This window comes from Theobroma cacao, chromosome 3 (genome assembly GCF_053813885.1).
Source record: "Theobroma cacao isolate CCN51 chromosome 3, ASM5381388v1, whole genome shotgun sequence".
Lineage (NCBI taxonomy): Eukaryota > Viridiplantae > Streptophyta > Magnoliopsida > Malvales > Malvaceae > Theobroma > Theobroma cacao.
Window position 1 is genome coordinate 44,839,951 of NC_142641.1, and position 21,870 is coordinate 44,861,820.

General features: G+C 36.8%; 5 protein-coding genes across 5 annotated transcripts; 4 read left to right on the forward strand and 1 right to left on the reverse strand.

Moving 5' to 3' along the window:
* Window positions 1-461: 461 nt before the first annotated feature.
* SP1L5 (SPIRAL1-like5) lies at window positions 462-1,275 on the forward strand. The gene is made up of 2 exons (XM_007040272.3): window positions 462-775; window positions 858-1,275. The coding sequence occupies exons 1-2, from the start codon at window positions 539-541 to the stop codon at window positions 930-932; spliced, it is 312 nt and encodes a 103-aa protein (XP_007040334.1). The 5' UTR covers window positions 462-538; the 3' UTR covers window positions 933-1,275.
* A 4,367-nt stretch (window positions 1,276-5,642) lies between these two features.
* Window positions 5,643-8,749, forward strand: LOC18606581 (Pectin lyase-like superfamily protein). The gene is made up of 6 exons (XM_007040274.3): window positions 5,643-5,971; window positions 6,210-6,548; window positions 7,254-7,374; window positions 7,460-7,634; window positions 7,719-7,789; window positions 7,943-8,749. Exons 1-6 carry the CDS (start codon window positions 5,942-5,944, stop codon window positions 8,608-8,610), a joined length of 1,404 nt encoding a protein of 467 aa, XP_007040336.3. The 5' UTR covers window positions 5,643-5,941; the 3' UTR covers window positions 8,611-8,749.
* A 148-nt stretch (window positions 8,750-8,897) lies between these two features.
* Window positions 8,898-13,373, reverse strand: LOC18606582 (mitogen-activated protein kinase homolog MMK2-like). The gene is made up of 6 exons (XM_007040275.3): window positions 13,066-13,373; window positions 12,145-12,274; window positions 11,341-11,478; window positions 10,314-10,646; window positions 9,487-9,670; window positions 8,898-9,384 (listed from the first exon to the last, which is right to left on the reverse strand). The coding sequence occupies exons 1-6, from the start codon at window positions 13,230-13,232 to the stop codon at window positions 9,212-9,214; spliced, it is 1,125 nt and encodes a 374-aa protein (XP_007040337.3). The 5' UTR covers window positions 13,233-13,373; the 3' UTR covers window positions 8,898-9,211.
* Window positions 13,374-16,325: 2,952 nt separating this feature from the next.
* LOC18606583 (heat shock protein 83-like) lies at window positions 16,326-19,448 on the forward strand. The gene is made up of 4 exons (XM_007040276.3): window positions 16,326-16,601; window positions 17,020-17,161; window positions 17,279-17,559; window positions 17,648-19,448. Exons 1-4 carry the CDS (start codon window positions 16,461-16,463, stop codon window positions 19,199-19,201), a joined length of 2,118 nt encoding a protein of 705 aa, XP_007040338.2. The 5' UTR covers window positions 16,326-16,460; the 3' UTR covers window positions 19,202-19,448.
* An 81-nt stretch (window positions 19,449-19,529) lies between these two features.
* Window positions 19,530-21,861, forward strand: LOC18606584 (putative pentatricopeptide repeat-containing protein At3g01580). The gene has a single exon (XM_007040277.3). It carries the CDS (start codon window positions 19,537-19,539, stop codon window positions 21,691-21,693), a length of 2,157 nt encoding a protein of 718 aa, XP_007040339.3. The 5' UTR covers window positions 19,530-19,536; the 3' UTR covers window positions 21,694-21,861.
* Window positions 21,862-21,870: the final 9 nt, after the last annotated feature.

Genomic DNA, 21,870 nt, shown 5'->3' on the forward strand with positions numbered 1-21,870 from the left:
AAGATAATAGCCTCAGGACAATCTGAAAACTACCTGGATGCAACAATTTGGAAGATGACATCAATATATAATTTGAAATGAAATCATGTTTTATACTGATACATAGATGGCATTCACATTATACTTTACAACTGATATACAAGATGTGAAATCAATCAGTGTAAATTTTTCATGATGAAAGAAATAAGTTTTTCATGATTCACGTGATAAAACATCAATGTTTAAATTTATGCATTTCTCCATGGAAGTGAAAGGGCATACAAATACATAGAGGCTAGGTCAAAGCTAAAGAATCCATAGGATGCCCCTTTCCAGCACAGCGATATTGCAATTTGCAATGTACCATGCTTTACTTGTGTACATTATTAGCCAAGTTGGTAACGTGCGTTATCATCAGTACCAGAAGATAACATGTACATACCATAAGCGCCCATCCGCACATACATAGACCCAACCACATTATTTATTAGGGTTTTTTCCATTCTTTCCCCTTGTAATTTGAAATTACTTGTTAACTAAATCAAGCAGTTCTCCAACCATGAGTAGAGGTGGGAGCTACGGCGGCGGCCAAAGTTCCTTGGGCTACCTCTTTGGTGCTGATGAGCAGCCAAGTGCACCTGCTGTAACACCACCGATCCAGCCTCCGTATGGCATAGATACTACCCCAGAGACTCCTCCGGCTCCAAATAAACTCAGGTCAGAGAAACGGACAGAGAAAAACGTCAACAACAACTATCATAGGGCTCAAGGACAGAATTCAGGGAACTTCATAACTGTAAGTAAATTATCACATAAACTTCTTTGCACTTCCTCTGAGCATAACTTTTAACCTAAGTACTGTATATGTTTAATTTCAGGATCGCCCATCAACGAAAGTTAAATCAGTTCCTGGTGGAGATTCATCTCTGGGGTACCTGTTTGGAGACAAGTGATGCTTTCCTTCTTACAAGTTCCTACTCGATTGCTTCCAACAAAGGGATTGAAGATAACAGATAAGTGGGTTTTAAAAAGTACATCTGTACATGCTAAATAAGGGATTCAGTTCCCATCAGTGTTGAATTTGCAAGGGTCCTTCTAGTTTGGTATCGTATATATGTATGGTGTTTAATTTTCAGAACTCTGTCAAAAAAAAAGGATTCCAGTCATGAAGAAATAGGTCTGATGTATGGTGTATGGTGTTACCAAGGATTGTACAATAACCAGAAGTTTAAGTTCCTGTCAGAGTGTGAATGTTTCCATTTAATGCAATAACGAGGTTTGTCCTTTCATATTCAATGCCCAAATTTGGAATTAAAGTGAACCGTTCCGTTTTGGTTTGAGTTTCATATTTATATATATATATACCTCTTTCTGAATAACTTACTAATAAAAAAACTTGGTAGTGCTGCTGTGTTCCTTTCTGAGTACTTGAATTAAAAAACTAAAGATGTGTTAATTAAAAAATCTCGAAGAGATTGTTTTTGGATCTGCCCCATAAAAGCATATTTGTTCATGATCTAGTTTGACCAATTTTTCTGAATTCCCACCGGTTTAATTACCATATCCTATGTTGAAAACATGTGCTTCTTTAGTTTCATGGCAGCAATTAGGAAGCATACAATTCTATGATCAATATGTGCACTTAACTTAATTAAACTGGAAGTTAGAACTGATCTTCCTTCTTCAATATCTTCTTTGCAGCGTTACTAATCCTAATAGAAACTTAATTTCCATAAGGAACCAACTTTCCATTGTCTTTTTCTTTTGCGAACCAAACCTTCAATCCATACTTTGCCTCATTTTCCTGTTCATGATTCATGAGAGAGAGAGATGCAGATAATTTTTGGTTCTTATCCGTTGCTTTAGTGTTCTTGATAAAGTTGATCAAGCATTTAGCTTAATACTTGCATTATCATCGTTAATATTATAGTCTAGACAACTAACCAGTGCTGAATCTGCTGAAAATAATGGCAGTTAGGTTTCTTTACCATTCTTTTTTACTACCATATTTATTCTGTTATAATTAACTTCATGAACTGTCCTTTAGGGCAACCTTCAATTAAGTGCATGCCTCTCTTCATATTGTAGCATATATTCAAAGTTAATATGCCATGTATGGATGTTTATTTAATTAATTTGTATATGCTTATGTTTTGAATTAATTAATTAATGTATGTACATATATATATATGGTGTACCGCTCGAGAGAGAATATATATATTTTCTTCCAATGAGTACTCATATTGTTTAATGTAGTTTTGACATGTGCATGAGAATTGGATATTCCCATGATTAAGGCTTTCTTTCATTTTTAATTTAAAACTCTTTGCTTTTGGAAAAGAAAGTGCATTGTAAATAAAAAAATTTACTAGTATTTTTGAAGAATTAATAATTAGACACTTTATTTTTTTTATTTATTCATCTATATATATATATATATATTAATCATTTGTTCATGTTTGCTTGTTTAGCAAAAGAGGACTTTGGGATGATTTACGTTAAATTTGTTACCTTTTACTATTTAAAGATTTTCATTTGATTTACTATGATTTTTTCAACTGCAAAAGTTTTGCCGTATGACCTTTTATGATTATGTAAATGTCGTTATATCTATTATATTCTTACTATAAGTTAAAAACTTGATGGAAATTTACTGGTCAGCACCGGCCACACACTTTGCTTTAAATTGACTTCTATTTGCACCAAATTAAAAGGGAATCTCCATCACACTATATGCTTTACCATCTGTAAACTTATAGATTAACACTTTGTTACAAAATCATATAGTAATAGTAATTAATTACTTATTTAGAAATGGCTTAATTAAAATTTGTTGCTTTACTTTTTAAGACAGTGATTATCTATTAAATATTAATGAAAGACAGCGCTTAGTTTGATGAGTTAAGTATATGAATGCACTAATTAAGAAAAATATTATAATATGTTTACCCTCCTCTTAAATAACAACATATTAATTAAAATTTTTATCTATGTTGTATATTCTTTAAATCTCGTGTATGTGTGTGTATACTAATATAAAATCTTTATAAGTATTTCAGTAACAAGATAAAATAGGTTTGGTAATATATATTGAATAATTTTTAATTATACAAATGTTGCATTTAAAAAGTTTAGTGCTGAAAAACTCAACAAACGTACAGATAGAGAGAGAGAGAGAGAGAGAGAGGAAGTAGTGTTGGAAGGTGTTACACACGTGTGATGATAGAATCCGAGAATTATATTCTTTAGGCCCAATAACTATGAAGAACCAGCTGGCGGGAATTCCTCCCCCGACGTGGGCTGAAATTTGTGTCTCTTTAGGCCCGAAAGTTAGATAAATCTTTTCTCCCCTTTTGCATTGTCATCTGTTGAAGTAGTATTTCTTTGAGGTAATGTTTAAAGAAGTTTATGAATTATTTGAAACAAAGTTAAATAAATTTTTATTTTTCATTACATTGAATTAAGTTTTTATATTTTTATTTTGAATAAAATAATTTTTTTATAATTAACGATTAACTAATTGTCATTAATTGAAATATTATTTATTATTTTATATTTATGTGATATCGACATGACGTAGACATAAATAGTAAAAAATGTTCTATATATAGTAATGTCATTATTCTATATTAATATCTTATGTCAACATCTATTATAGTATGTTAGTATGTTACGTCAATGTCGTATGGCATATAATGACAATTTACGTTTTGATTAATAATAATTAGTTAATTATTAGTAATAAGAGTTTATTTGATATAACATGAAAAAAATAAAATTTAATTGATGGTAATAAAATAATATTTTTTTAAAAAAATCTACAATAGAAAGAAAAGAAAGAATTTTGGCATGTTGAATGTCTACAAGATATGGGTTATTATCCACAATTTGATATGTCTCCCCCATTTTTACCATTGACCAATTTTCTTATTTGTTTGTATCTTTTCTTAGCCCCAAATATATACCAAAACCTTTATTGCAAGACACCCACCCAAATCCTTTTACTTCATATTCAAAACAAAAGAAAAAAAATATATACCTAATGCCAATTAAGGATTGCAATCCAACCTATGAGATTGGATTTGATGTAGACGCCAAGAAAACATATATAGCTTGGAGTGAAATGCCTATATACCAATACCTCATAAGTTATAAAGCAATCCTCACCACTTATCTTTATCCATTAAAAAATAAATAAAAATAAAAAGAAACATAAGTGAGGAATCTTAATGTGCCAATAACACAAAGTGGAAAATCGTGTAAATGTAAATAGAGAGAATTAAGCTTAGGCAGCAATGAAACGACATCCACAAAAAGCCACTGCCAACCAACAAAACAGGAATTTTAATTTCAACTTGTTTTGTTGCTTACCTTAAAGTTTCTCTCGTGAATGCTTCTCCTGATTCTGGGAAAGCCCACTGCTGACTAGTCCACTCTTTGTCACACTCTCGTGAGACTAAACAGTAGAGAGTTTTCTATGGAGTATGACTGATTCAAATCTTTAACCTTCCTTCATCTAATAGTGGAAGAATTAAGAAGTTAAGAACCAATAACTCAAATCCCAGGTTGTTGTAGTAATTCTTTTTCTTAGAGTAAAACATCATCTAAGTTAATTAATTTCGAACGATTGATGTGTCCTTTGTTCTCATGGGGAACATACTTCTGTTTTGTTTTTGAGGGGAAAAATTTTGTTTCCTTTGAAGTATTGAGCGTGTTAATTGCAGGCCCGTGAGAAGGTGGGCATGGCGTGAGTCTGAGGTAGGGAAATGGTCACGGGTTGGCAAATGCCATTAGAGTTCTGACAAACCAAAAGAAGATGTATTGGGAGCTGTGGACCCAACAGCAATGTTCCACATTCCATATCATTGAAGTTACTTGGAAATTTCAGAGGGGGAGAATTTGGGTAGGTAAATCTTCTCTCCAGTTGCAACTTGCAAGTCATGTTAACGTGAATCCAACTCATCCGTTATATAGATGAATCTAAACCTGCGGATATTGCTTGAACAGTTAACCTGTTGCATGTCATTCATGGTCTAATTGGCCAAACAGGTTGGGATGGTTAATTAGTGCAACCTGCATGCCATGTGCCCAGACATGGATATCCTTACGGAACCTAACCTAATGGTGTTCTAGCACTCCCCTTTCAAAAGGTAGTTGGGTGAACCAGGAAATCATTGAGAGAGGAATGGGAGTTTTTATTTATATATATCAGTAACATAGACTAGTGGGGAATGCCTTTTCATAGTGCGCATTGTGTGTCCAATGCACCACCATCGTTTTTAAATCAAGATATACATCATAGCTTCAACTGAATAAACTCCTTAATATGAGAATATATGATTAGTTTCATCTGATTGCGGTTTGAATTTCGATTCCAACTACCCGTTCGGAAACAGAAATACTATGCTTTAGTTTCAGTTGAAATGTTGAAATTATGTCGTAAATTTTTGTAGACTAATTCTATCTAAAATTTGGGTACTCCTAAAAGAAAAAATAAAGGTTAGGCGTCCATGTCGATGACCCCATAGTCAGAATAATAATACTGAAAGGAATGTTGCGTTTGAACAGAAACATCATCTGACTTAGGCATGTGGTGCTTTTACATAAGCAAAAATAGTTAAAATCTGCTTGCTCAAGTCGGCTATACAACAAGCCTATCTCAGATTCATATACAGAAAAAAAAAAAAAAATCATCACGTTAAAAACTTGCTTGAGTTCTGTTAATGAAAACTGTGAATTACTCCACACATGAAAGGCAAAGTCCAATTTGTTGAGGCGCAGAAGCCAACTTACCAACTAGTTGGGGGTTTGAATTGTAATTTTGTTGTTTCTTTAGACCGCTCCACAAACTGCTTCTTTCTGAAGAGTCCTCAATGCTTTCAACCTCGGTCTCTATATAAACTCCTAGGACCTCTGTCTGCGCTAAAACAACTACCAACAATTTATTTTTGGTTCGGTGGAGATGTGGACAACTCCAAGAAGAAACCTGCAGGTAATCAAAAACTCTTCCATTTCATCATCTGTATAAGTTTCTGTCCAATTTTCTCTTATGTGAATGAAAAGTTTGTTTGGTAGTGGCTTCTTATTTTCTCCTTAATTCCATGTTCATTTAGTATGGAATATCATTCTGATGGATTTTTAAGCCCAGCCTTGTCAGTTTGCTTACTGCACCATTAAAATCCATGTACTTTTCTCTGTCTTTCTTATATTCTTTGCTTAATTATTTGCAGGTTCTTGATACCTTAGTATTACTTGGATTAGTCCTGGTTTTGATTAATGTAAATGGTGTTGAAAGCCGAACGGTGAGAATTTTAGACTCATTTGGTTACCCAGTTACTGGTTGCAGCAGAAAGTACAGTGCCTCATTGGCTGACTTTGGAGGAGTTGGTGATGGAGTGACATCAAATACGAAGGCTTTTCAGGCTGCCATTGATAATCTGAGCCAGTATGCATCAGATGGTGGATCCCTACTCTTTGTTCCTCCAGGAAAATGGCTGACTGGTAGTTTTAATCTTACCAGCCATTTCACTCTGTATCTCCACAAAGATGCCACTCTTCTTGCTTCACAGGTTAGAAACTCCCAAGGGTAATACATATTTTATCTTTTTTTTTTTCAAGTTTTATAAGCTGATGGGAAAGAACAATTATCCTGACTATACAAGAAATGAAGGAGATTATGGAACAGACAAAAAAGTGTTTCAAAACGGGAATTTTACAGTCACTACCTTTAATAAAGAATATGGTGTGATAAATAGATTTGTCAGTTTGATTCATTTCTACAGTTTAATGCATGCGAACCGGGTTCTTATCTCCAATTAATGCGTGGTTGTGAGCGTTTCATGATTACTTTATTCTGAGTTCTAGACGCTATAGAAACATGGGGAATGCCTCAAAATGCAACCAAGCAAACTTAGGGCAGGTATTCGGGAAAGACCACAAGATACAGTGCCCACTTTATTAGTTTCTGTGGATCTGAACTGTTCAGTTTCAGTCCTATGATAATTGTGGGCCTGCCCTGAAGGGTGACCGTCCGAATGAGCTTACAATCATGGTCCCCTCATTCTGATCATTGATGCCCAACCATAAAACCTATCAGTTTTGGTGTCTGCTGAATACCGAAAACCTTAGTCTCTATACTTCATTGATGGTGATGTATATATAAATATATTTGAATATAAAGTTTACGGTGGCTGTAATCATACCTAATGGAATGGTTGATGCTGTATTTTCAGCCAAGTTTGCTTACTCGTTCTTGTGCCTGGAAATTGTGTTAGGATGAGAGTGAATGGGCTGTCATTGACCCTCTACCGTCGTATGGTCGAGGAAGGGATGCAGTTGGTGGAAGGTATATCAGTCTTATTTTTGGAACCAACCTTACCGATGTTGTTGTAACAGGTACCATGAAATGTTAATCATCAATGAGATTTATTAAAACCATAGGTTTATGAAGTACTAAAATATGGACTTCAACATATTTCAGGGGACAATGGCACTATTCATGGTCAGGGTACCACCTGGTGGGACAAATTCCACAAGGGAGAGCTGAAATACACCAGACCTTACCTGATTGAGATCATGTACTCCGATCAAGTTCAAATCTCTAGTCTCACATTGATGGATTCTCCATCCTGGAATGTTCATCCTATTTACAGCAGGTTTTTGCCCCTCTCCTCTGCTAGTTTACAGTTCCCTCAGCATGTTGGTATTATGTTCTAAGATTGCTTGTGATTGAAATGCAGCAATGTTGTTGTTCAAGGCTTAACAATCCTCGCACCTGTAACTTCTCCAAACACTGATGGGATCAACCCAGGTGAGAAAGTGGACAGTGAATCTGTCTATGCCAAGCTCTAAAGACTTTTCCTAATTATATAATAAGCAACAGATGGGTGACTTTTTACCTGCAGCGTGTTTACAATATTATCAGTGTTAAAAGGTTTTGTTTTGCCTCCTGCTTTTTCTTCAGACTCTTGCACTAATACCCGGATTGAAGACTGCTACATTGTCTCTGGAGATGATTGTGTAGCTGTTAAGAGTGGCTGGGATGAGTATGGTATCAAGTTTGCTATGCCAACAAAGCAGCTGGTAATCAGACGGCTCACATGCATTTCTCCATTCAGTGCAGTGATTGCACTAGGTAGTGAGATGTCCGGTGGGATCGAGGATGTTAGGGCAGAAGACATCACAGGCATTAATTCAGAGTCAGCCGTCAGGATCAAAACCGCTGTGGGAAGAGGAAACTATGTCAAAGACATATATGTGAGAGGGATGACTATGAAAACTATGAAAATGGTCTTCTGGATGGCGGGGAATTACGGCTCTCATCCTGACAACGATTATGATCCTAATGCAATCCCTGTTATTCAGAATATCAATTTTCGAGATGTTGTTGCAGAGAACGTGACAATGGCTGCTAGACTGGAGGGAATTCCAGGCCATCCATTTACTGGAATCTGCATATCCAATGCCACCATCGGACTAACAAAGAAGCCAAAGAAGATTCAATGGAATTGCACTGAAATTGCAGGGGTTTCAAGTGATGTTACGCCTCCGCCTTGCAATCTGCTGACAGATCAAGGACCAGCAAATGCTTGTGATTTTCCAGAAGACAGCTTTCCAAGTGTCAAACTTTAAGTCTAAATGTGCTCTTACAGAATTTGTGACAGAATGAAGATATCAATTTCTTTAATGTAAGAAACTACGATAGTAATTTTTACATTTTAAAATCCTATTGAACTCTCAAATACGACGTCGGATAAAGTCTCTAGCTAAATTTAACCTGTTCAATTTATATGACACAAGGAGGTAATTGATTCCTGGAAGATCCTTCTTTCTGTTTTCCCTAGTTTCTTGACTGAGTTAAAGAGGGTTAAAACAACCAAAAAAGAAAAAAGGTCCACGATCAATACAGCATCCACAACTGAGCTTTAGAACTTCCATTATCTTAGTATAAATAAGGAAGATCTGTGACAGTTTTTTTCTGATCATACAAGAACCTAAACTGACATCCGATTGGGCTTATGTGAACCACTTTGGGTCCCAAATCTCAGGAACAAGGTATGCTTCAGCTCCTTGTACATTAGTTTTACTACGAGTGACAAGGAAGCAAACTTGAATGATATTCCTAAATCCTATCAGCTCCATTGAATGGTCAAGACCAACATCATATTTAGGAAATTCCGGGGAAAAGAAGTCATTCCCACTATATTTCTACATATATCCAAAGCAGATTCTCTTAATTGACTGGATCTGGATTGAATTTCACAGTTTCCCTCCAGATAAGCTCTTTGCTGTGATCTTCAGTGCAGGATGATTGCTCAAAATCAAAACTAAAAGGCCTGGGACAGACAGGCTCATCATTGGTATCGTGAAGAGATACCAAGTATGGGTGACAAAGCGCCTCATCAACTGCAAAAATTGATGCAAGAAATTAATCATCCAATATGGAGAGACTGAACAAAAGGGAACCATCAGAAATTCTTGCTTGAAATTCTGTTTCTTGGCTTGTACCTGTAATGCGTTTGTTGGGGTCAAATACAAGCATTTTCTCTAGCAGATCAACAGCCACAGCAGACATATTTGGGAATCTAGCTGAAAACTGTTGCTTCCGACATTGTGGAAGCTGTCTGACGTACCTTCGGGCATTATCACTTCGGAGAAATCCAAGACTGGCGTCATCAGGTGAACCTATCAACTTTTGGACAAAAGCGAAATAAAAGAATTTACAGTGTCAAAAAACATTAACAAACTGAGGTTTAATACCAGAATGAAAGCATAAAAAGAAGGGAAGCCTAGAGAGGTTGCTTGCAACATGCAAGATGGTACACATCAATAACCTCAAAATCTCTAAATGAAGACACTTCTTTTGGAACATCTGAACTAGGATCTTCACTTGGAACAAACAGTTGTATACAAAAGCCCTCTTATTTTCCTTATGAAATGATAAACCCACATATCAAATTTACTTTAATATTAATTACACAAAGGCAAAGAATTGAGACTAGACAAGAATTATTTTTAATCATTTGTTTTTTTTCCTTCGTCATATTCAGTTACAAGTACCATCGCAAATGTGTCAATCAAGTCTCTGCCAAGCTGCTTGTACCTAACCTCTACAGTAATACCCTCATCACCATCACCAGGGATGTCATACCTTTATAGCAGATACTGTAAGAATTGAGTCACTGTGATGAGATGAAATGCTCAAAGAGACTTTTGGGGGAGAGAGGAGTATAAAAAATAAATTTTAAAGCAGATCACCCAATGTTTTCTATCTTGAATTCATATCATAGATTATGTAAGACCATGGCAAGAATGCTTCACCAGAAATTGACTACCTCTGTGATGAGTCTCAGTTGATGAACATAATCTTTCCCCGGAAACAGAGGTTCTCTCGTCATAATTTCACCAAGTATGCAACCAACAGACCAAATATCAATGGCAGCAGTGTATTCTGAACAATTAAGGAGCAACTCTGGTGCTCGGTACCACCGAGTAACAACATACTCAGTCATGAAATCTGTTTCAGATGTCGTTCTTGCCAATCCAAAGTCTCCAATCTTAAGGTCACAATTTGCATTCAGAAGCAGATTGCTTGGTTTAAGGTCACGATGCAAAACATTGGCAGAGTGTACATACTTCAGCCCTCGTAACAACTGATATAGAAAGTACTGCAAAGGTTTCATGCAGTATCAGTGTCATGTTTTAGTCAAACAAATTCAAGGTATTTAAACATGCAATTATATTTTAAGCGCAAGCAATACTTGAGTACAAAATTTCCACGGCAGATTTTCAGATTCTAATCTTTTTTTAAGGTTTCTGTGTCAAAGTTATCATTTTTGTTCTCAACATCTTCTTGTAATAAACTGTTCTTAATAGGGCCGGCAAGCCTGCAGCACTGAGGTTTGCAGTTGTAGTCCTGTACTCCTAAAATCCCAAAACAAGTCATAGCTTGCTGGATTTGCTCAATGACACTAACTATCAGATCAGTGCCATAGGGATCATTTTATCATATTAAGGGTAAAGGTCCATGCCAGCTGTGGCCAATTAGATTTACCTAAAACTTCTCCAATTTACACACTGCATAGCTACTCCCCAGTCACCCAGTTTAGTAAACCAATCTGATGCCATCTATCTAATCAACAGCTTATGTTGTGCTACTTGTTTCCTCCATTTGATTTTGGATCAATCAAGGTTTTGGAGAAAGTGCAATAATAATATTAAAAAAGAGAAAATGCAAGGTGAACAACATAAAGTCCCATTATGTGATGAATTCCTGCATAGAAAGAACTAGTCACTTAAATAAGTTATGAGGAAAAATTATATCAGTAGCATTAATGCCCCCAAAACACTGTTGATTCAAACCTGACAATGATCATCTGTCAATGGTTGTTCAGAGCGAATTATTTGATGAAGATCAGTGTCCATCAATTCATAAACAATATAAACATCATTAAAGGTCTCCTTTTTTGGTGGTCGAACGATGTCCTTCATGGCAATAACCTGCAAGAAGAGGTGTGAGTAGTGGTCCAGGCATAATAAATGGACTGCAGAGTATTAGAACAAGAAACTTTAACTGATAAGTAGGTGCAGATCAGTTCAGTCAATGTAAAGAGCATATATAGTTCCAATTGAACACACCACACTTTACATGTATATGAAGAGAATTTTGTGAAAAATACTAAATAAATATATGGTAAAATCATGCTAGCTCGATTGCAACTCTTAATATAATCCCTTTGATATCAGCAAAAAAGATTCAGATACAAGCACTGTAATTCATTAACAAGTCAATGCAAAAGCTACTAATAAACAGCTGTTCATCCTGCAGTAGCTTGCTACCTGATTAGTTGCTAAGACATTATCAATAAAATGCAATTGCTATTCCTGAGTAGTAAAATATAAAAAAATGTGACAACCAACAAATGTTTAAAGAATGCAAGAAAGGTGAAAGAGATGCAACTGGTGAGTCAGAAACTTATTTAGTACTTCTGAGCTCTGTAAAGAGGAAAATGGGAGCAAAACTGTAGAAGAGTTAGCCCCATTCTTAATTGCCCACACTCCAAGGAAATGTTAACAAAGGGCTTGGGCACTTTATGTTGTAGCATGATCTCTGAGAACCAAAACTAAGGTTGCAACTTCTAGACATTGAAAAGGGGCCATGCTTACATTTTCATGGTCCATATGACGAAGAAGCTTAATTTCTCTCAATGTCCTTTTTGCATCTATCCTGTTATCAAATGCATTACCAATCTTCTTAATGGCAACCTCCTCACGTGTCTCTGAGTTAACAGCAGCACTGAAAAAGAAAACATAAGTCATGTAATTCACTGCCATATCAACAAAGCATTCAAAATGCCCAATGGTATTTGCAAATACAAGAAAGCTTTGTAAAGATTTTTTACTGGCATTAGCAGAGCATCTATTTCATTTTTTCTCCTACAACATGGTAGAACATGCTTTGAAGAATCCCAAAACGTATCAGTTGGAAGTCTTGCGCTTAAGCCACATTCATGAAAAAGTTACCAATTACAAATAATACACACTTAACAATAGTGGTGGTGAACACATAAATCAATTATGCTATACGTTCTAATATGTTACCTATTTATTCATAACATCAAACTGATTCGATCATGTGATAAACTAAAATTAAAATATATAAACAAACAAAAAAGGAAGCCCCCAAACCATAGTGAACAATCATTTGCCAGAAAATTCAGCAACTTCATCAAGGACAATCTCTAAGTTTGCCAGATGAAAGAAGCTCAATATAACTAGTTAACAGCATCACTCTACATAAAATCAGCAGATTAAGAGAAAAGATGTTTCCTTGAATATGATATATACAACATATCATCCCCAAAACCACAACTTACAAAACCCTTTCTCTTAAACCAAAACAGACAAAAAAAAAAAACCTTTTTTCCCACTAAAAATTACCCACAAGAGGATCAATCAATTACAAAAGAACAGAACATAAAAGACACAGAAAAACAAAAAAAAGAAGAAAAAAACAGAACAAGCCACCAAAATTCTTTAAACAAAAACATTAAAAACTTGCATAAATAAACAACTCTTAAAACTTACCAAACGATGCCATAAGCACCTCTACCGATTGGTCGAATAGGAGGCACGTACTTACTGGATACCTCAAACAAGTTACCGTACACATTGTACTGAACATATTTACCTCCATGAGTCGGCACTCCCTTGATATTGCTTCCTTCTGAGCTTGACTCTTTTGTACTTGCCATTTCCTTTTCACTGTGTTTGCCCCCCTTTTTTTTCCCCTTTTGTAGGTCACCTGCTAAGCCTGAAACAAGTGAAAAAATCTCCGTGTTTCTCGAACTGGGTTTCTTTTCTTTCAACGCTATATCTGGAGAAGCATTGTCGGCAATCTCTCTTTCGTTACTCTTGATGATCAAATACGTTAGCTCTGTAAGCTGAGGTTTCTTCTGTTTGTGTTTGTTTCGTTTGCTGAGAGTCAGGCTCAAGGGAACCTTTTCTTGATCTGACACTAAAAAAACTTATGGTTTCAAAATCCGTGAAATGGAGGAGACTTTTTTTTTCCTTAAGCAAAATAAAAAAATAGGAAACGGTTTGAGTCGAGGCCTTGATCTGGTACATTTAAATCTTCGTAATTGTCTTTTATGGTGCCAGTGATTGTGCGCCATGTGGGTGGCTGCGTGCCATGGGTCGCACTCACAATTCATTAATGGTTTTCATTATCGATAATTAAATTTTCTTTATGGAATCTAATTAAGGTTTTGATTTTTAAATTTTTAGATAGTGGAGCACTATTTTTAAAAAAAAATAAAATAAAATAAAATTGCAAATCCAGCCAGTTTAATACTGTAATTTTTCAATATTTTAAATTTTTCATTATGTATTTAACATTTAGTATATAACAAAGAGGGCAAACCCAACATTGACCTCTTCCAAGAGATAGATACTTCAGTGGGAATAATAATATCATACGGCTACAAGACTCTTGCCCTTTTCTTTGTCAAAATTACAAAATTACGCAACCTCTCCTGGTTTGGGATATTCATGTACGTCTCTCTCAAAATTTAATGAAACTTTCCTATTCACACAACCACCTCTTAATAACTTGTTAAGGAACCACACTCCTGCTTTAAAGTCTATCTTTCATCGCCTTATTATGAGAAAAAGTTAAGCTGATTGGTTGAATTATTTGTGTAACGAAGTTAAACTTTCTTTCTATCTTTTTACCAATTCTTAAACCCAGTTCTAACCCAGACATAGTTGAATGCAATTTTCCAGAGCAAAGAGTTGGGGGTGGATATGGAAGTTGCAACATCGTAATCCCGCAGGCAGCTTTAACATGTGGTTTCCTTTAAACGTCATCAGAAGGAGGGTGAGGTGATCACTAGAAGGTGCCAAGTATTTCCATTAGCCAACTGCTTTTGGATGCGGTGGTTGTGCTGATCACGGGATGTTTGCTCTCCATGCCGGGCTTCTTTTTTGATGGGCAGGTGGCATGGTGGCAGCTCTGCTTTGCTCTCTGTCCTCCATCTTTGCGTTTAGCCAGCGCCACAAGTGGGTGCACATTTGTCTCTGCCGTCTAACACTTTGACTTCTTGTGGAAAGAATGCTTTCGGTCAGTTTTCTTAATTCCACTCATTTGGACTTCAAACCCAAAATTATGGTGTCGTGTGAGGAACAAAAGGAACCCATTTCTTTTGGACTTAAAAAGGGCCAAGATAAAGGGCAAAAAGTAGCAGAGAGTCCCCTTGTTTTTGTATTTTTTTTTTCTTCTGGGAAAATTAAAACAGAGACCCCTTTATTGTAATTTCATTGAACTATCATGGGTTGCTTTTTGCAGCTGGATTTAGGCCCATCTTGCCTTGGGCAGCTTCCAGAAGTTTTTCAGCCGACATACGTTTAAAGACAATTTCATTGTTCTAATTGGTATAAGAATGAATATCGTTGTTGTTCCAAGAGAAAGCAGCAATGAGAATACTGCAGCTAATGAGAAGTGTCAAGTGCAGCAATGACAGTCATTTGTTTTCTTTTGGTAGTTAAGGGGTAGAACCCAGGCTAACACCCAAAAAAAGGGGATAAGGGAAAATAATGGATGGCAGTTTTTTACTCCCTCTTTAATGCATCTGATAATATATAGAGAGTCTGGCTCAATTTCCAGATTTCGGACGTGAAGGCTCTTAGCAACACTGCCATATGAAGGAAGAAATTGTATGATTGAACCACCAATGGCCCATTTCATCGGCACTAATTGCAACCACTTTCATCTGTATTTTTGCACTGCAATGAATGCTATTCAATTAGGAACCATACCAAGACAGACTTCAGGGAAAAAAGCAGAAAGACCCATCGTGATCTCTTTGTTGCCTAGTTGAATTCATAAGCAATCTCTTATGGATATTTGTTCCATCAACTACAGTAGTGTTTATTTTTTTTCATTTAAAGAGGTATGCCTGCTCCATTAATGTGTCATCAAGGACAGTAGTCTTCTTTGTCCTTTGAAACTCCACACATATATACCTGCAGGAATTGATATAATTTAGTCAGAACACATTAAAAATTGGCTAAAAATCCATGATTGGGCCTCTCAAAGTTAGTTGAAACATGTAAACATTGATCTTTGCTTCCTTCTATGTACTATGAAACCCTTTTGAACAATTTTTATTGCTTCATCAATTTAATACGTTTATGATCTGTTTAAATCGTCATATAAATATTTTTCATTTACTATGATCAATAACAATAGTAGTGAATTTTATTATAATTAATGGATATTATTTTATTATAATTGTTTTTATGATTATTAATTTTAAATGTAAATAATAAAGTTACAATTTTATTTCTAATTATATGCACTTTAATTTAATCATGCGTAAAATTTTAATTGTGTTAACTATTTAAACAAGTTATAAATCATTTCATGTTATATTAAATTTAACCTGATTGATGTAATCAATTTATTAAACATGTCTTGTTGTATTACACATATACTATTAGAAAAGAAAGGTTGAGTGAATACATATGATAAAAATGGTTTCCACAAACTTGGGCATTTTGGGCTTCAATACAAGTCCAAGGGCCCATTTATTGGGGATTTAATTCAAGAATAAGTCCAAACTAGTTAAGCAAAAACGATGTCGGTTAGGGCAATTTACCATCCGAACCAAATCGCCAAACGAAGATTCTGGATTTAACAGCGCGCAGGAGCTGTTAAGAGGCAAGGGCAAAACAGGCAGAAGAAAAGTTTGGAAAATGAAAGAGAAGTCTAGAACCCGCGCAAAACCGATTCCAAAACCTTCCGCTTACTCCTCTCGCTATATATATCACCTCTATCTTCTATTCTTCTCGCATAGAATCCAAAGCTAAATTCACAGAGCAAGGGACTCGCTCATTTTCTACAGTGTGATCGCTGCTGCATCTTCAATCGTGCACTCGTTGTCTTCCTTATTTCTTTGTCCTGATCGTTTGATCTGAAAGTGATGGCGGACGTGCATATGGGATCAGAGTCAGAGAGCTTCGCTTTCCAAGCAGAGATTAACCAGCTGTTGAGCTTGATCATCAACACCTTCTACAGTAACAAAGAGATCTTCCTTCGTGAACTCATCAGCAACGCTTCTGATGTACGTATATTATTTTGTTAATTATTTCAACTTTTATGTTTCTGTTTGTCTGCTGAGAAAAAAAAAAAACACACGGAGGAAAGAAATATTTCTTTTGAATTTTATATTGATTCTCATGTTTTCTCGCGGCATTTAACTAGATTGTTCTCTACTAGTATCATTATGTTTTATTTTCTTTATTCGAAATCTGGAGACAGCTTTTTGTTTTTCTCCGTTTGATGATAAAACAGAGCGAAGGAAAATTTCGGAAGTAGTTTATTTAATTTTTCATAATTTTGTCTATATATTTGAACAGAAAGTTGTAGATTTTGATCCTTTTTATCATTTTTTCTATTCCATTTGGTTTGCTTTTTGTGTTTTGGTGGAGATTAATATGTTTGATTTAGAGACTGAAATGTTTGGTTTCGGTTTGATATAGGCATTGGATAAGATCCGATTTGAGAGCTTAACAGACAAAAGCAAGCTTGATGCTCAGCCGGAGCTCTTCATTAGAATCATCCCTGATAAAATTAACAAAACTCTATCGATTGTCGACAGTGGAATAGGCATGACCAAAGCAGGTACTTAATCGATTAAATCCACGAAAAATTTTTTGTATTCCTTATTTCGATTAGAAATTAGAAGTTTTTTTTTTACCTATTCGAATTGGAGATAGTAATTCTAATGTTTTTGTTTAGATTTGGTGAATAATTTGGGGACAATTGCGAGGTCTGGAACAAAGGAGTTCATGGAGGCATTGCAAGCTGGAGCTGATGTCAGCATGATTGGTCAGTTTGGAGTAGGGTTTTACTCGGCTTACCTGGTGGCAGAGAAGGTAATTGTCACCACAAAGCACAATGATGATGAACAATATGTGTGGGAGTCTCAGGCTGGTGGGTCTTTCACTGTCACCCGAGATGTGAGTGGTGAACCTCTTGGCAGAGGTACCAAGATCACCCTATTCCTCAAAGAAGATCAGGTGAGTTGTAATTTGATGTCAATTTGGTGGTACATTTAATTCTTTCGATGATTATTGGTATTGATTTTTTATATGTTTTATGCTGTAGTTGGAGTACTTGGAGGAGAGGAGGATAAAGGACCTTGTGAAGAAGCACTCTGAGTTTATCAGCTATCCAATTTACCTATGGACTGAGAAGACTATTGATAAGGAGGTCAGTGATGATGAAGATGAGGATGCAAAGAAGGAAGAGGAAGGTGATGTGGAGGATGTTGATGAGGATAAGGAAAAGAAGTCAAAGAAGAAGAAGGTTAAGGAGGTGACCCATGAGTGGCAGCTTATCAACAAGCAGAAACCAATTTGGTTGAGAAAGCCGGAGGAGATTACAAAGGAGGAATATGCATCGTTCTATAAGAGTCTCACAAATGATTGGGAGGATCACCTTGCGGTGAAGCACTTTTCTGTAGAGGGACAGCTTGAATTCAAGGCTATTCTCTTTGTACCCAAGAGAGCCTCGTTTGATCTCTTTGATACAAGGAAGAAGTTGAACAATATTAAGCTCTATGTTAGGAGGGTGTTTATCATGGACAACTGTGAAGAACTCATTCCTGAATATCTGTCATTCGTGAAGGGTGTTGTGGACTCTGATGATCTCCCACTGAATATATCTCGGGAAATGCTGCAGCAAAACAAGATTCTTAAGGTGATTAGAAAGAACCTGGTGAAGAAATGCATTGAAATGTTCTTTGAGATTGCTGAAAATAAAGAGGATTATACCAAGTTTTATGAAGCTTTCTCCAAGAACATCAAGTTGGGCATTCATGAAGATAGCCAGAATAGGGCTAAGCTTGCTGACTTGCTTAGGTATTACTCTACTAAGAGTGGTGATGAAATGACCAGCTTGAAAGATTATGTTACTAGGATGAAGGAGGGCCAGAAAGATATCTACTACATTACTGGTGAGAGCAAGAAAGCTGTTGAGAACTCGCCATTCCTCGAGAAACTCAAGAAGAGGGGATATGAAGTGCTGTTCTTGGTTGAAGCTATTGACGAGTATGCTGTTGGGCAATTGAAGGAGTACGATGGAAAGAAGCTTGTCTCTGCTACCAAGGAGGGGCTTAAGCTTGATGAGGAGTCTGAAGAAGAGAAGAAGGAAAAGGAGGAGAAGAAGAAATCCTTCGAGAACCTATGCAAGACAATCAAGGAGATTCTAGGAGACAGGGTTGAGAAGGTTGTTGTGTCCGACAGAATTGTCGATTCTCCTTGCTGCTTGGTTACCGGAGAGTACGGATGGTCAGCTAACATGGAGAGAATCATGAAGGCCCAGGCTCTAAGAGATAACAGCATGAGCGCTTACATGTCTAGCAAGAAGACTATGGAAATCAACCCAGATAATGGCATAATGGAGGAGCTAAGAAAGAGGGTTGAAGTGGACAAAAATGACAAATCGGTGAGGGACTTGGTGCTACTGCTCTTTGAGACCGCTCTTTTGACTTCTGGTTTCAGCCTGGATGATCCCAACACATTTGCTGCAAGAATTCACAGGATGTTGAAGCTGGGCTTGAGCATTGATGAGGATGAGACAGCCGCTGCTGACGATATTGATATGCCATCATTGGAGGAAGAGAGCAACGAGGAGAGCAAGATGGAAGAGGTCGACTGAGGAGCTAAAAGCACATAAATGGTCAATAATATGAGAGATGTATTCAAAAGTACATACGCGTGTGAGGTGTCGTCTTTAAGTGTAAACCCTGCTTGGTTCTGGTCGTGTGGTTTTAGTTTAAGCTTTCAAAGGGTCATTTGTAGTAGTTTGTCTTAGCCATCTATCATGTTACCCTGTGTGAGATGTTGCATGATATTTATCTCTTACCAATGAAATCAGAGGCTTCAAATTTCTCCTTTCATTTTCATTTTTCTTGGTCTCCAATTCTTGCTTTCATTTGGTATGAAGTGAAATTAAATCCGTCATTGGCTCTTTAAATTTCTTTTCCATTTCAGATGCTCACTCTTCAACTTTTTCCCTTGCTACCAACATACTCCGCTCCTTTCCAACTTCCAAAACAGAAAATTACAACAAAGGAACCCAGAAATAACAACCCTGTCCAATTTCGAAAATCATTGTCAAGCCAAAACTTGTCCTCTGACATTTCAGCCCCTGATTCTGTGTCAACCGTCCATGCATTAAAATCTTGCACTGCATCGAGGAGCTTAGAACTAGGTTCTTGCATTCATGGGACGGTATTGAAATCTGGATTGTGCACCAATGTCTTTGTCAACAACTCTCTTCTGGATATGTACATGAAATGTGGGTCTACAGTAGAAGCTAGAAAACTGTTTGACCATATGCCTGAGAGGAACGTGGCATCATGGACATCGATGATTTCGGGCTACTGCCACAATGGATTAGCTGATGAAGGGATTTCCACTTTTGTTCAGATGCTGGAGAATGAGGACCCCAATGAGTTCACGCTAGCTGCTGCTTTACAAGCTGTTGCACAAAAAGGCAATTTCAGATTCCTTTCTGTTCTCCATAGTTATATTGTCAAGAGTAGATTTTCCGTGGATAGCTTTTTGCAGAATTCTTTGATAGGAGCATTTGCAAAATCTGGGGGGTTATTGGATGCAATCAAGCTTCTTGAGAGATTTAGTTCCAGGGATGTTGTTTCTTGGACTTCTGTTATTTCAGCCTATGTGCTACATGGGTTGATGCAAGAAGCGCTTCTGGTTTTCTTTAGAATGCAAGATGATGGGGTTGTACCGAATGAGGTAACAATTTTGAGCATTCTACATGCATGTTCCTTCATTGGAGGACAGCGGATATTGCAATGGGTTCATGGGTTGGTGTCAAAATTGGGTTGGTGCCGACATGAACTTGTTTTGAATTCTGTAGCTGAGATGTACTTAACTAATGGGTACTTCAGACAAGGAATACAGCTTTTTTCTGAATTTTGTTTTGATGGTGAAGGACAATATTTTAGTCCGGAGACAATGGCAACTCTCCTGCAGGGTTGTGGTCATATCCATTATTTGAAGTTTGGGAAACAGCTCCATGGTTACCTAATCAAGCACGGGTTTTCTTCTTGCATTGTAGAAAATTCTCTGATTGACATGTATGCAGAAAACCAGAAAAGTGACTCGGCTTTCCAAGTCTTTGCGAGGATGAATGTAAGAGACATTATTTCTTGGAATACATTGATTACATGTCTTGTCAAGAATGGTGAATTCCGTGAGGCCTTGATGCTGCTTAAAGATGTTCACAACAATCATGGAGGAGAGATGGTGCGTCCAGATGTCATCACCATGTTGGCGTCAATTCAAGCCTGTTCAAACTTGTCATCATTCATCCCGGGGCAACTTATTCACGGGTACATAACCAAAGCTGGCTTAATTTGCGATATCTTCATTCGGAATGCTTTGATAGATATGTACGGAAGATCAGGCAGGTTGGATTTAGCAGAGAAAGTTTTTGAGGAGATGCCCACTAAAGATCTAGGTTCATGGAATTCATTGATTGCTGCATACGGAATCAATGGAAATGGGAGACCTGCTCTCCATGCTTTCACCGAATTAAGTAAATCCAGTCCACATAACCCAAATGCTATCACCTTCACCAACATTCTTTCTGCATGTTCACATGCAGGACTAGTAGAAGAAGGCTACGAAATCTTCAACCGCATGAGGAGAGAATATGGAGTGGAACCAAGTATGGAACATTTTGTTTGCGTGGTGGATCTCTTGGGGAGGTCAGGCAAACTTGAGGAAGCAGAAGACTTTATAAAGGAAATGCCTGTAACACCAGCCAACGATGTTTGGTGTGCTCTGTTGGGTGCGTGTGGGTTCCATGGAAATATTACCATAGCTGAGAGAGTTGCGAAGAAGCTCTCTGTTCTGGATCCCGAAGGCAAGGTTTGGAGAGTTGCCCTATCAAACATTTATGCTAGCAGAGGCCAGTGGGGTAATGCAGCGAAGGTGAGGGCACAGCTAAGGCAAGTAGAAGGGGTGAAAAAGGAAAGGGGATGGAGTACCGTTGAAGTAGAAGGAGAGATGTTCAGGTTCATGGTAAATGATACAAGACATCCAGAGAGTAAATTGATCTATGCTGTCCTAAGTGGAATGATGAAACATGTTAGAGAAAATGCTATAGATCGATTGTAAACAATTAAACGGTCTGAGCAGTTGAAACATAGACGACCATTAGATCTCAAGAGGGTGGTCCTTTATCTTCCAAATCTTGGTTGAAATTCAAATTGGGTTGCTCAAGTACAGAAGACTTAATCTATTTACTGCTAATGATTTTTTGATTTCATTTGCTTATGACCGCAATTCTCCTTG

What these genes read in the sequence shown, in the direction of transcription:
- SP1L5 (XM_007040272.3), top strand. Translation starts at nt 539, where the DNA reads ATGAGTAGAGGTGGGAGCTACGGCGGCGGCCAAAGTTCCTTGGGCTAC. An exon ending in ATTCAGGGAACTTCATAACT is followed by an intron (nt 776 to 857) that starts GTAAGTAAATTA and finishes GTTTAATTTCAG; the next exon opens with GATCGCCCATCAACGAAAGT.
- LOC18606584 (XM_007040277.3), top strand. Translation starts at nt 19,537, where the DNA reads ATGCTCACTCTTCAACTTTTTCCCTTGCTACCAACATACTCCGCTCCT.
- LOC18606581 (XM_007040274.3), top strand. Translation starts at nt 5,942, where the DNA reads ATGTGGACAACTCCAAGAAGAAACCTGCAG. An exon ending in TACCGATGTTGTTGTAACAG is followed by an intron (nt 7,375 to 7,459) that starts GTACCATGAAAT and finishes AACATATTTCAG; the next exon opens with GGGACAATGGCACTATTCAT. An exon ending in GTTCATCCTATTTACAGCAG is followed by an intron (nt 7,635 to 7,718) that starts GTTTTTGCCCCT and finishes ATTGAAATGCAG; the next exon opens with CAATGTTGTTGTTCAAGGCT.
- LOC18606583 (XM_007040276.3), top strand. Translation starts at nt 16,461, where the DNA reads ATGGCGGACGTGCATATGGGATCAGAGTCAGAGAGCTTCGCTTTCCAA. An exon ending in TCATCAGCAACGCTTCTGAT is followed by an intron (nt 16,602 to 17,019) that starts GTACGTATATTA and finishes GGTTTGATATAG; the next exon opens with GCATTGGATAAGATCCGATT. An exon ending in TATTCCTCAAAGAAGATCAG is followed by an intron (nt 17,560 to 17,647) that starts GTGAGTTGTAAT and finishes TTTATGCTGTAG; the next exon opens with TTGGAGTACTTGGAGGAGAG.
- LOC18606582 (XM_007040275.3), bottom strand. Translation starts at nt 13,232, where the DNA reads ATGGCAAGTACAAAAGAGTCAAGCTCAGAAGGAAGCAATATCAAGGGA. An exon ending in GGTGCTTATGGCATCGTTTG is followed by an intron (nt 12,275 to 13,065) that starts GTAAGTTTTAAG and finishes TTTCTTTTTCAG; the next exon opens with TGCTGCTGTTAACTCAGAGA. An exon ending in TGACAGATGATCATTGTCAG is followed by an intron (nt 10,647 to 11,340) that starts GTTTGAATCAAC and finishes AAACCTTTGCAG; the next exon opens with TACTTTCTATATCAGTTGTT.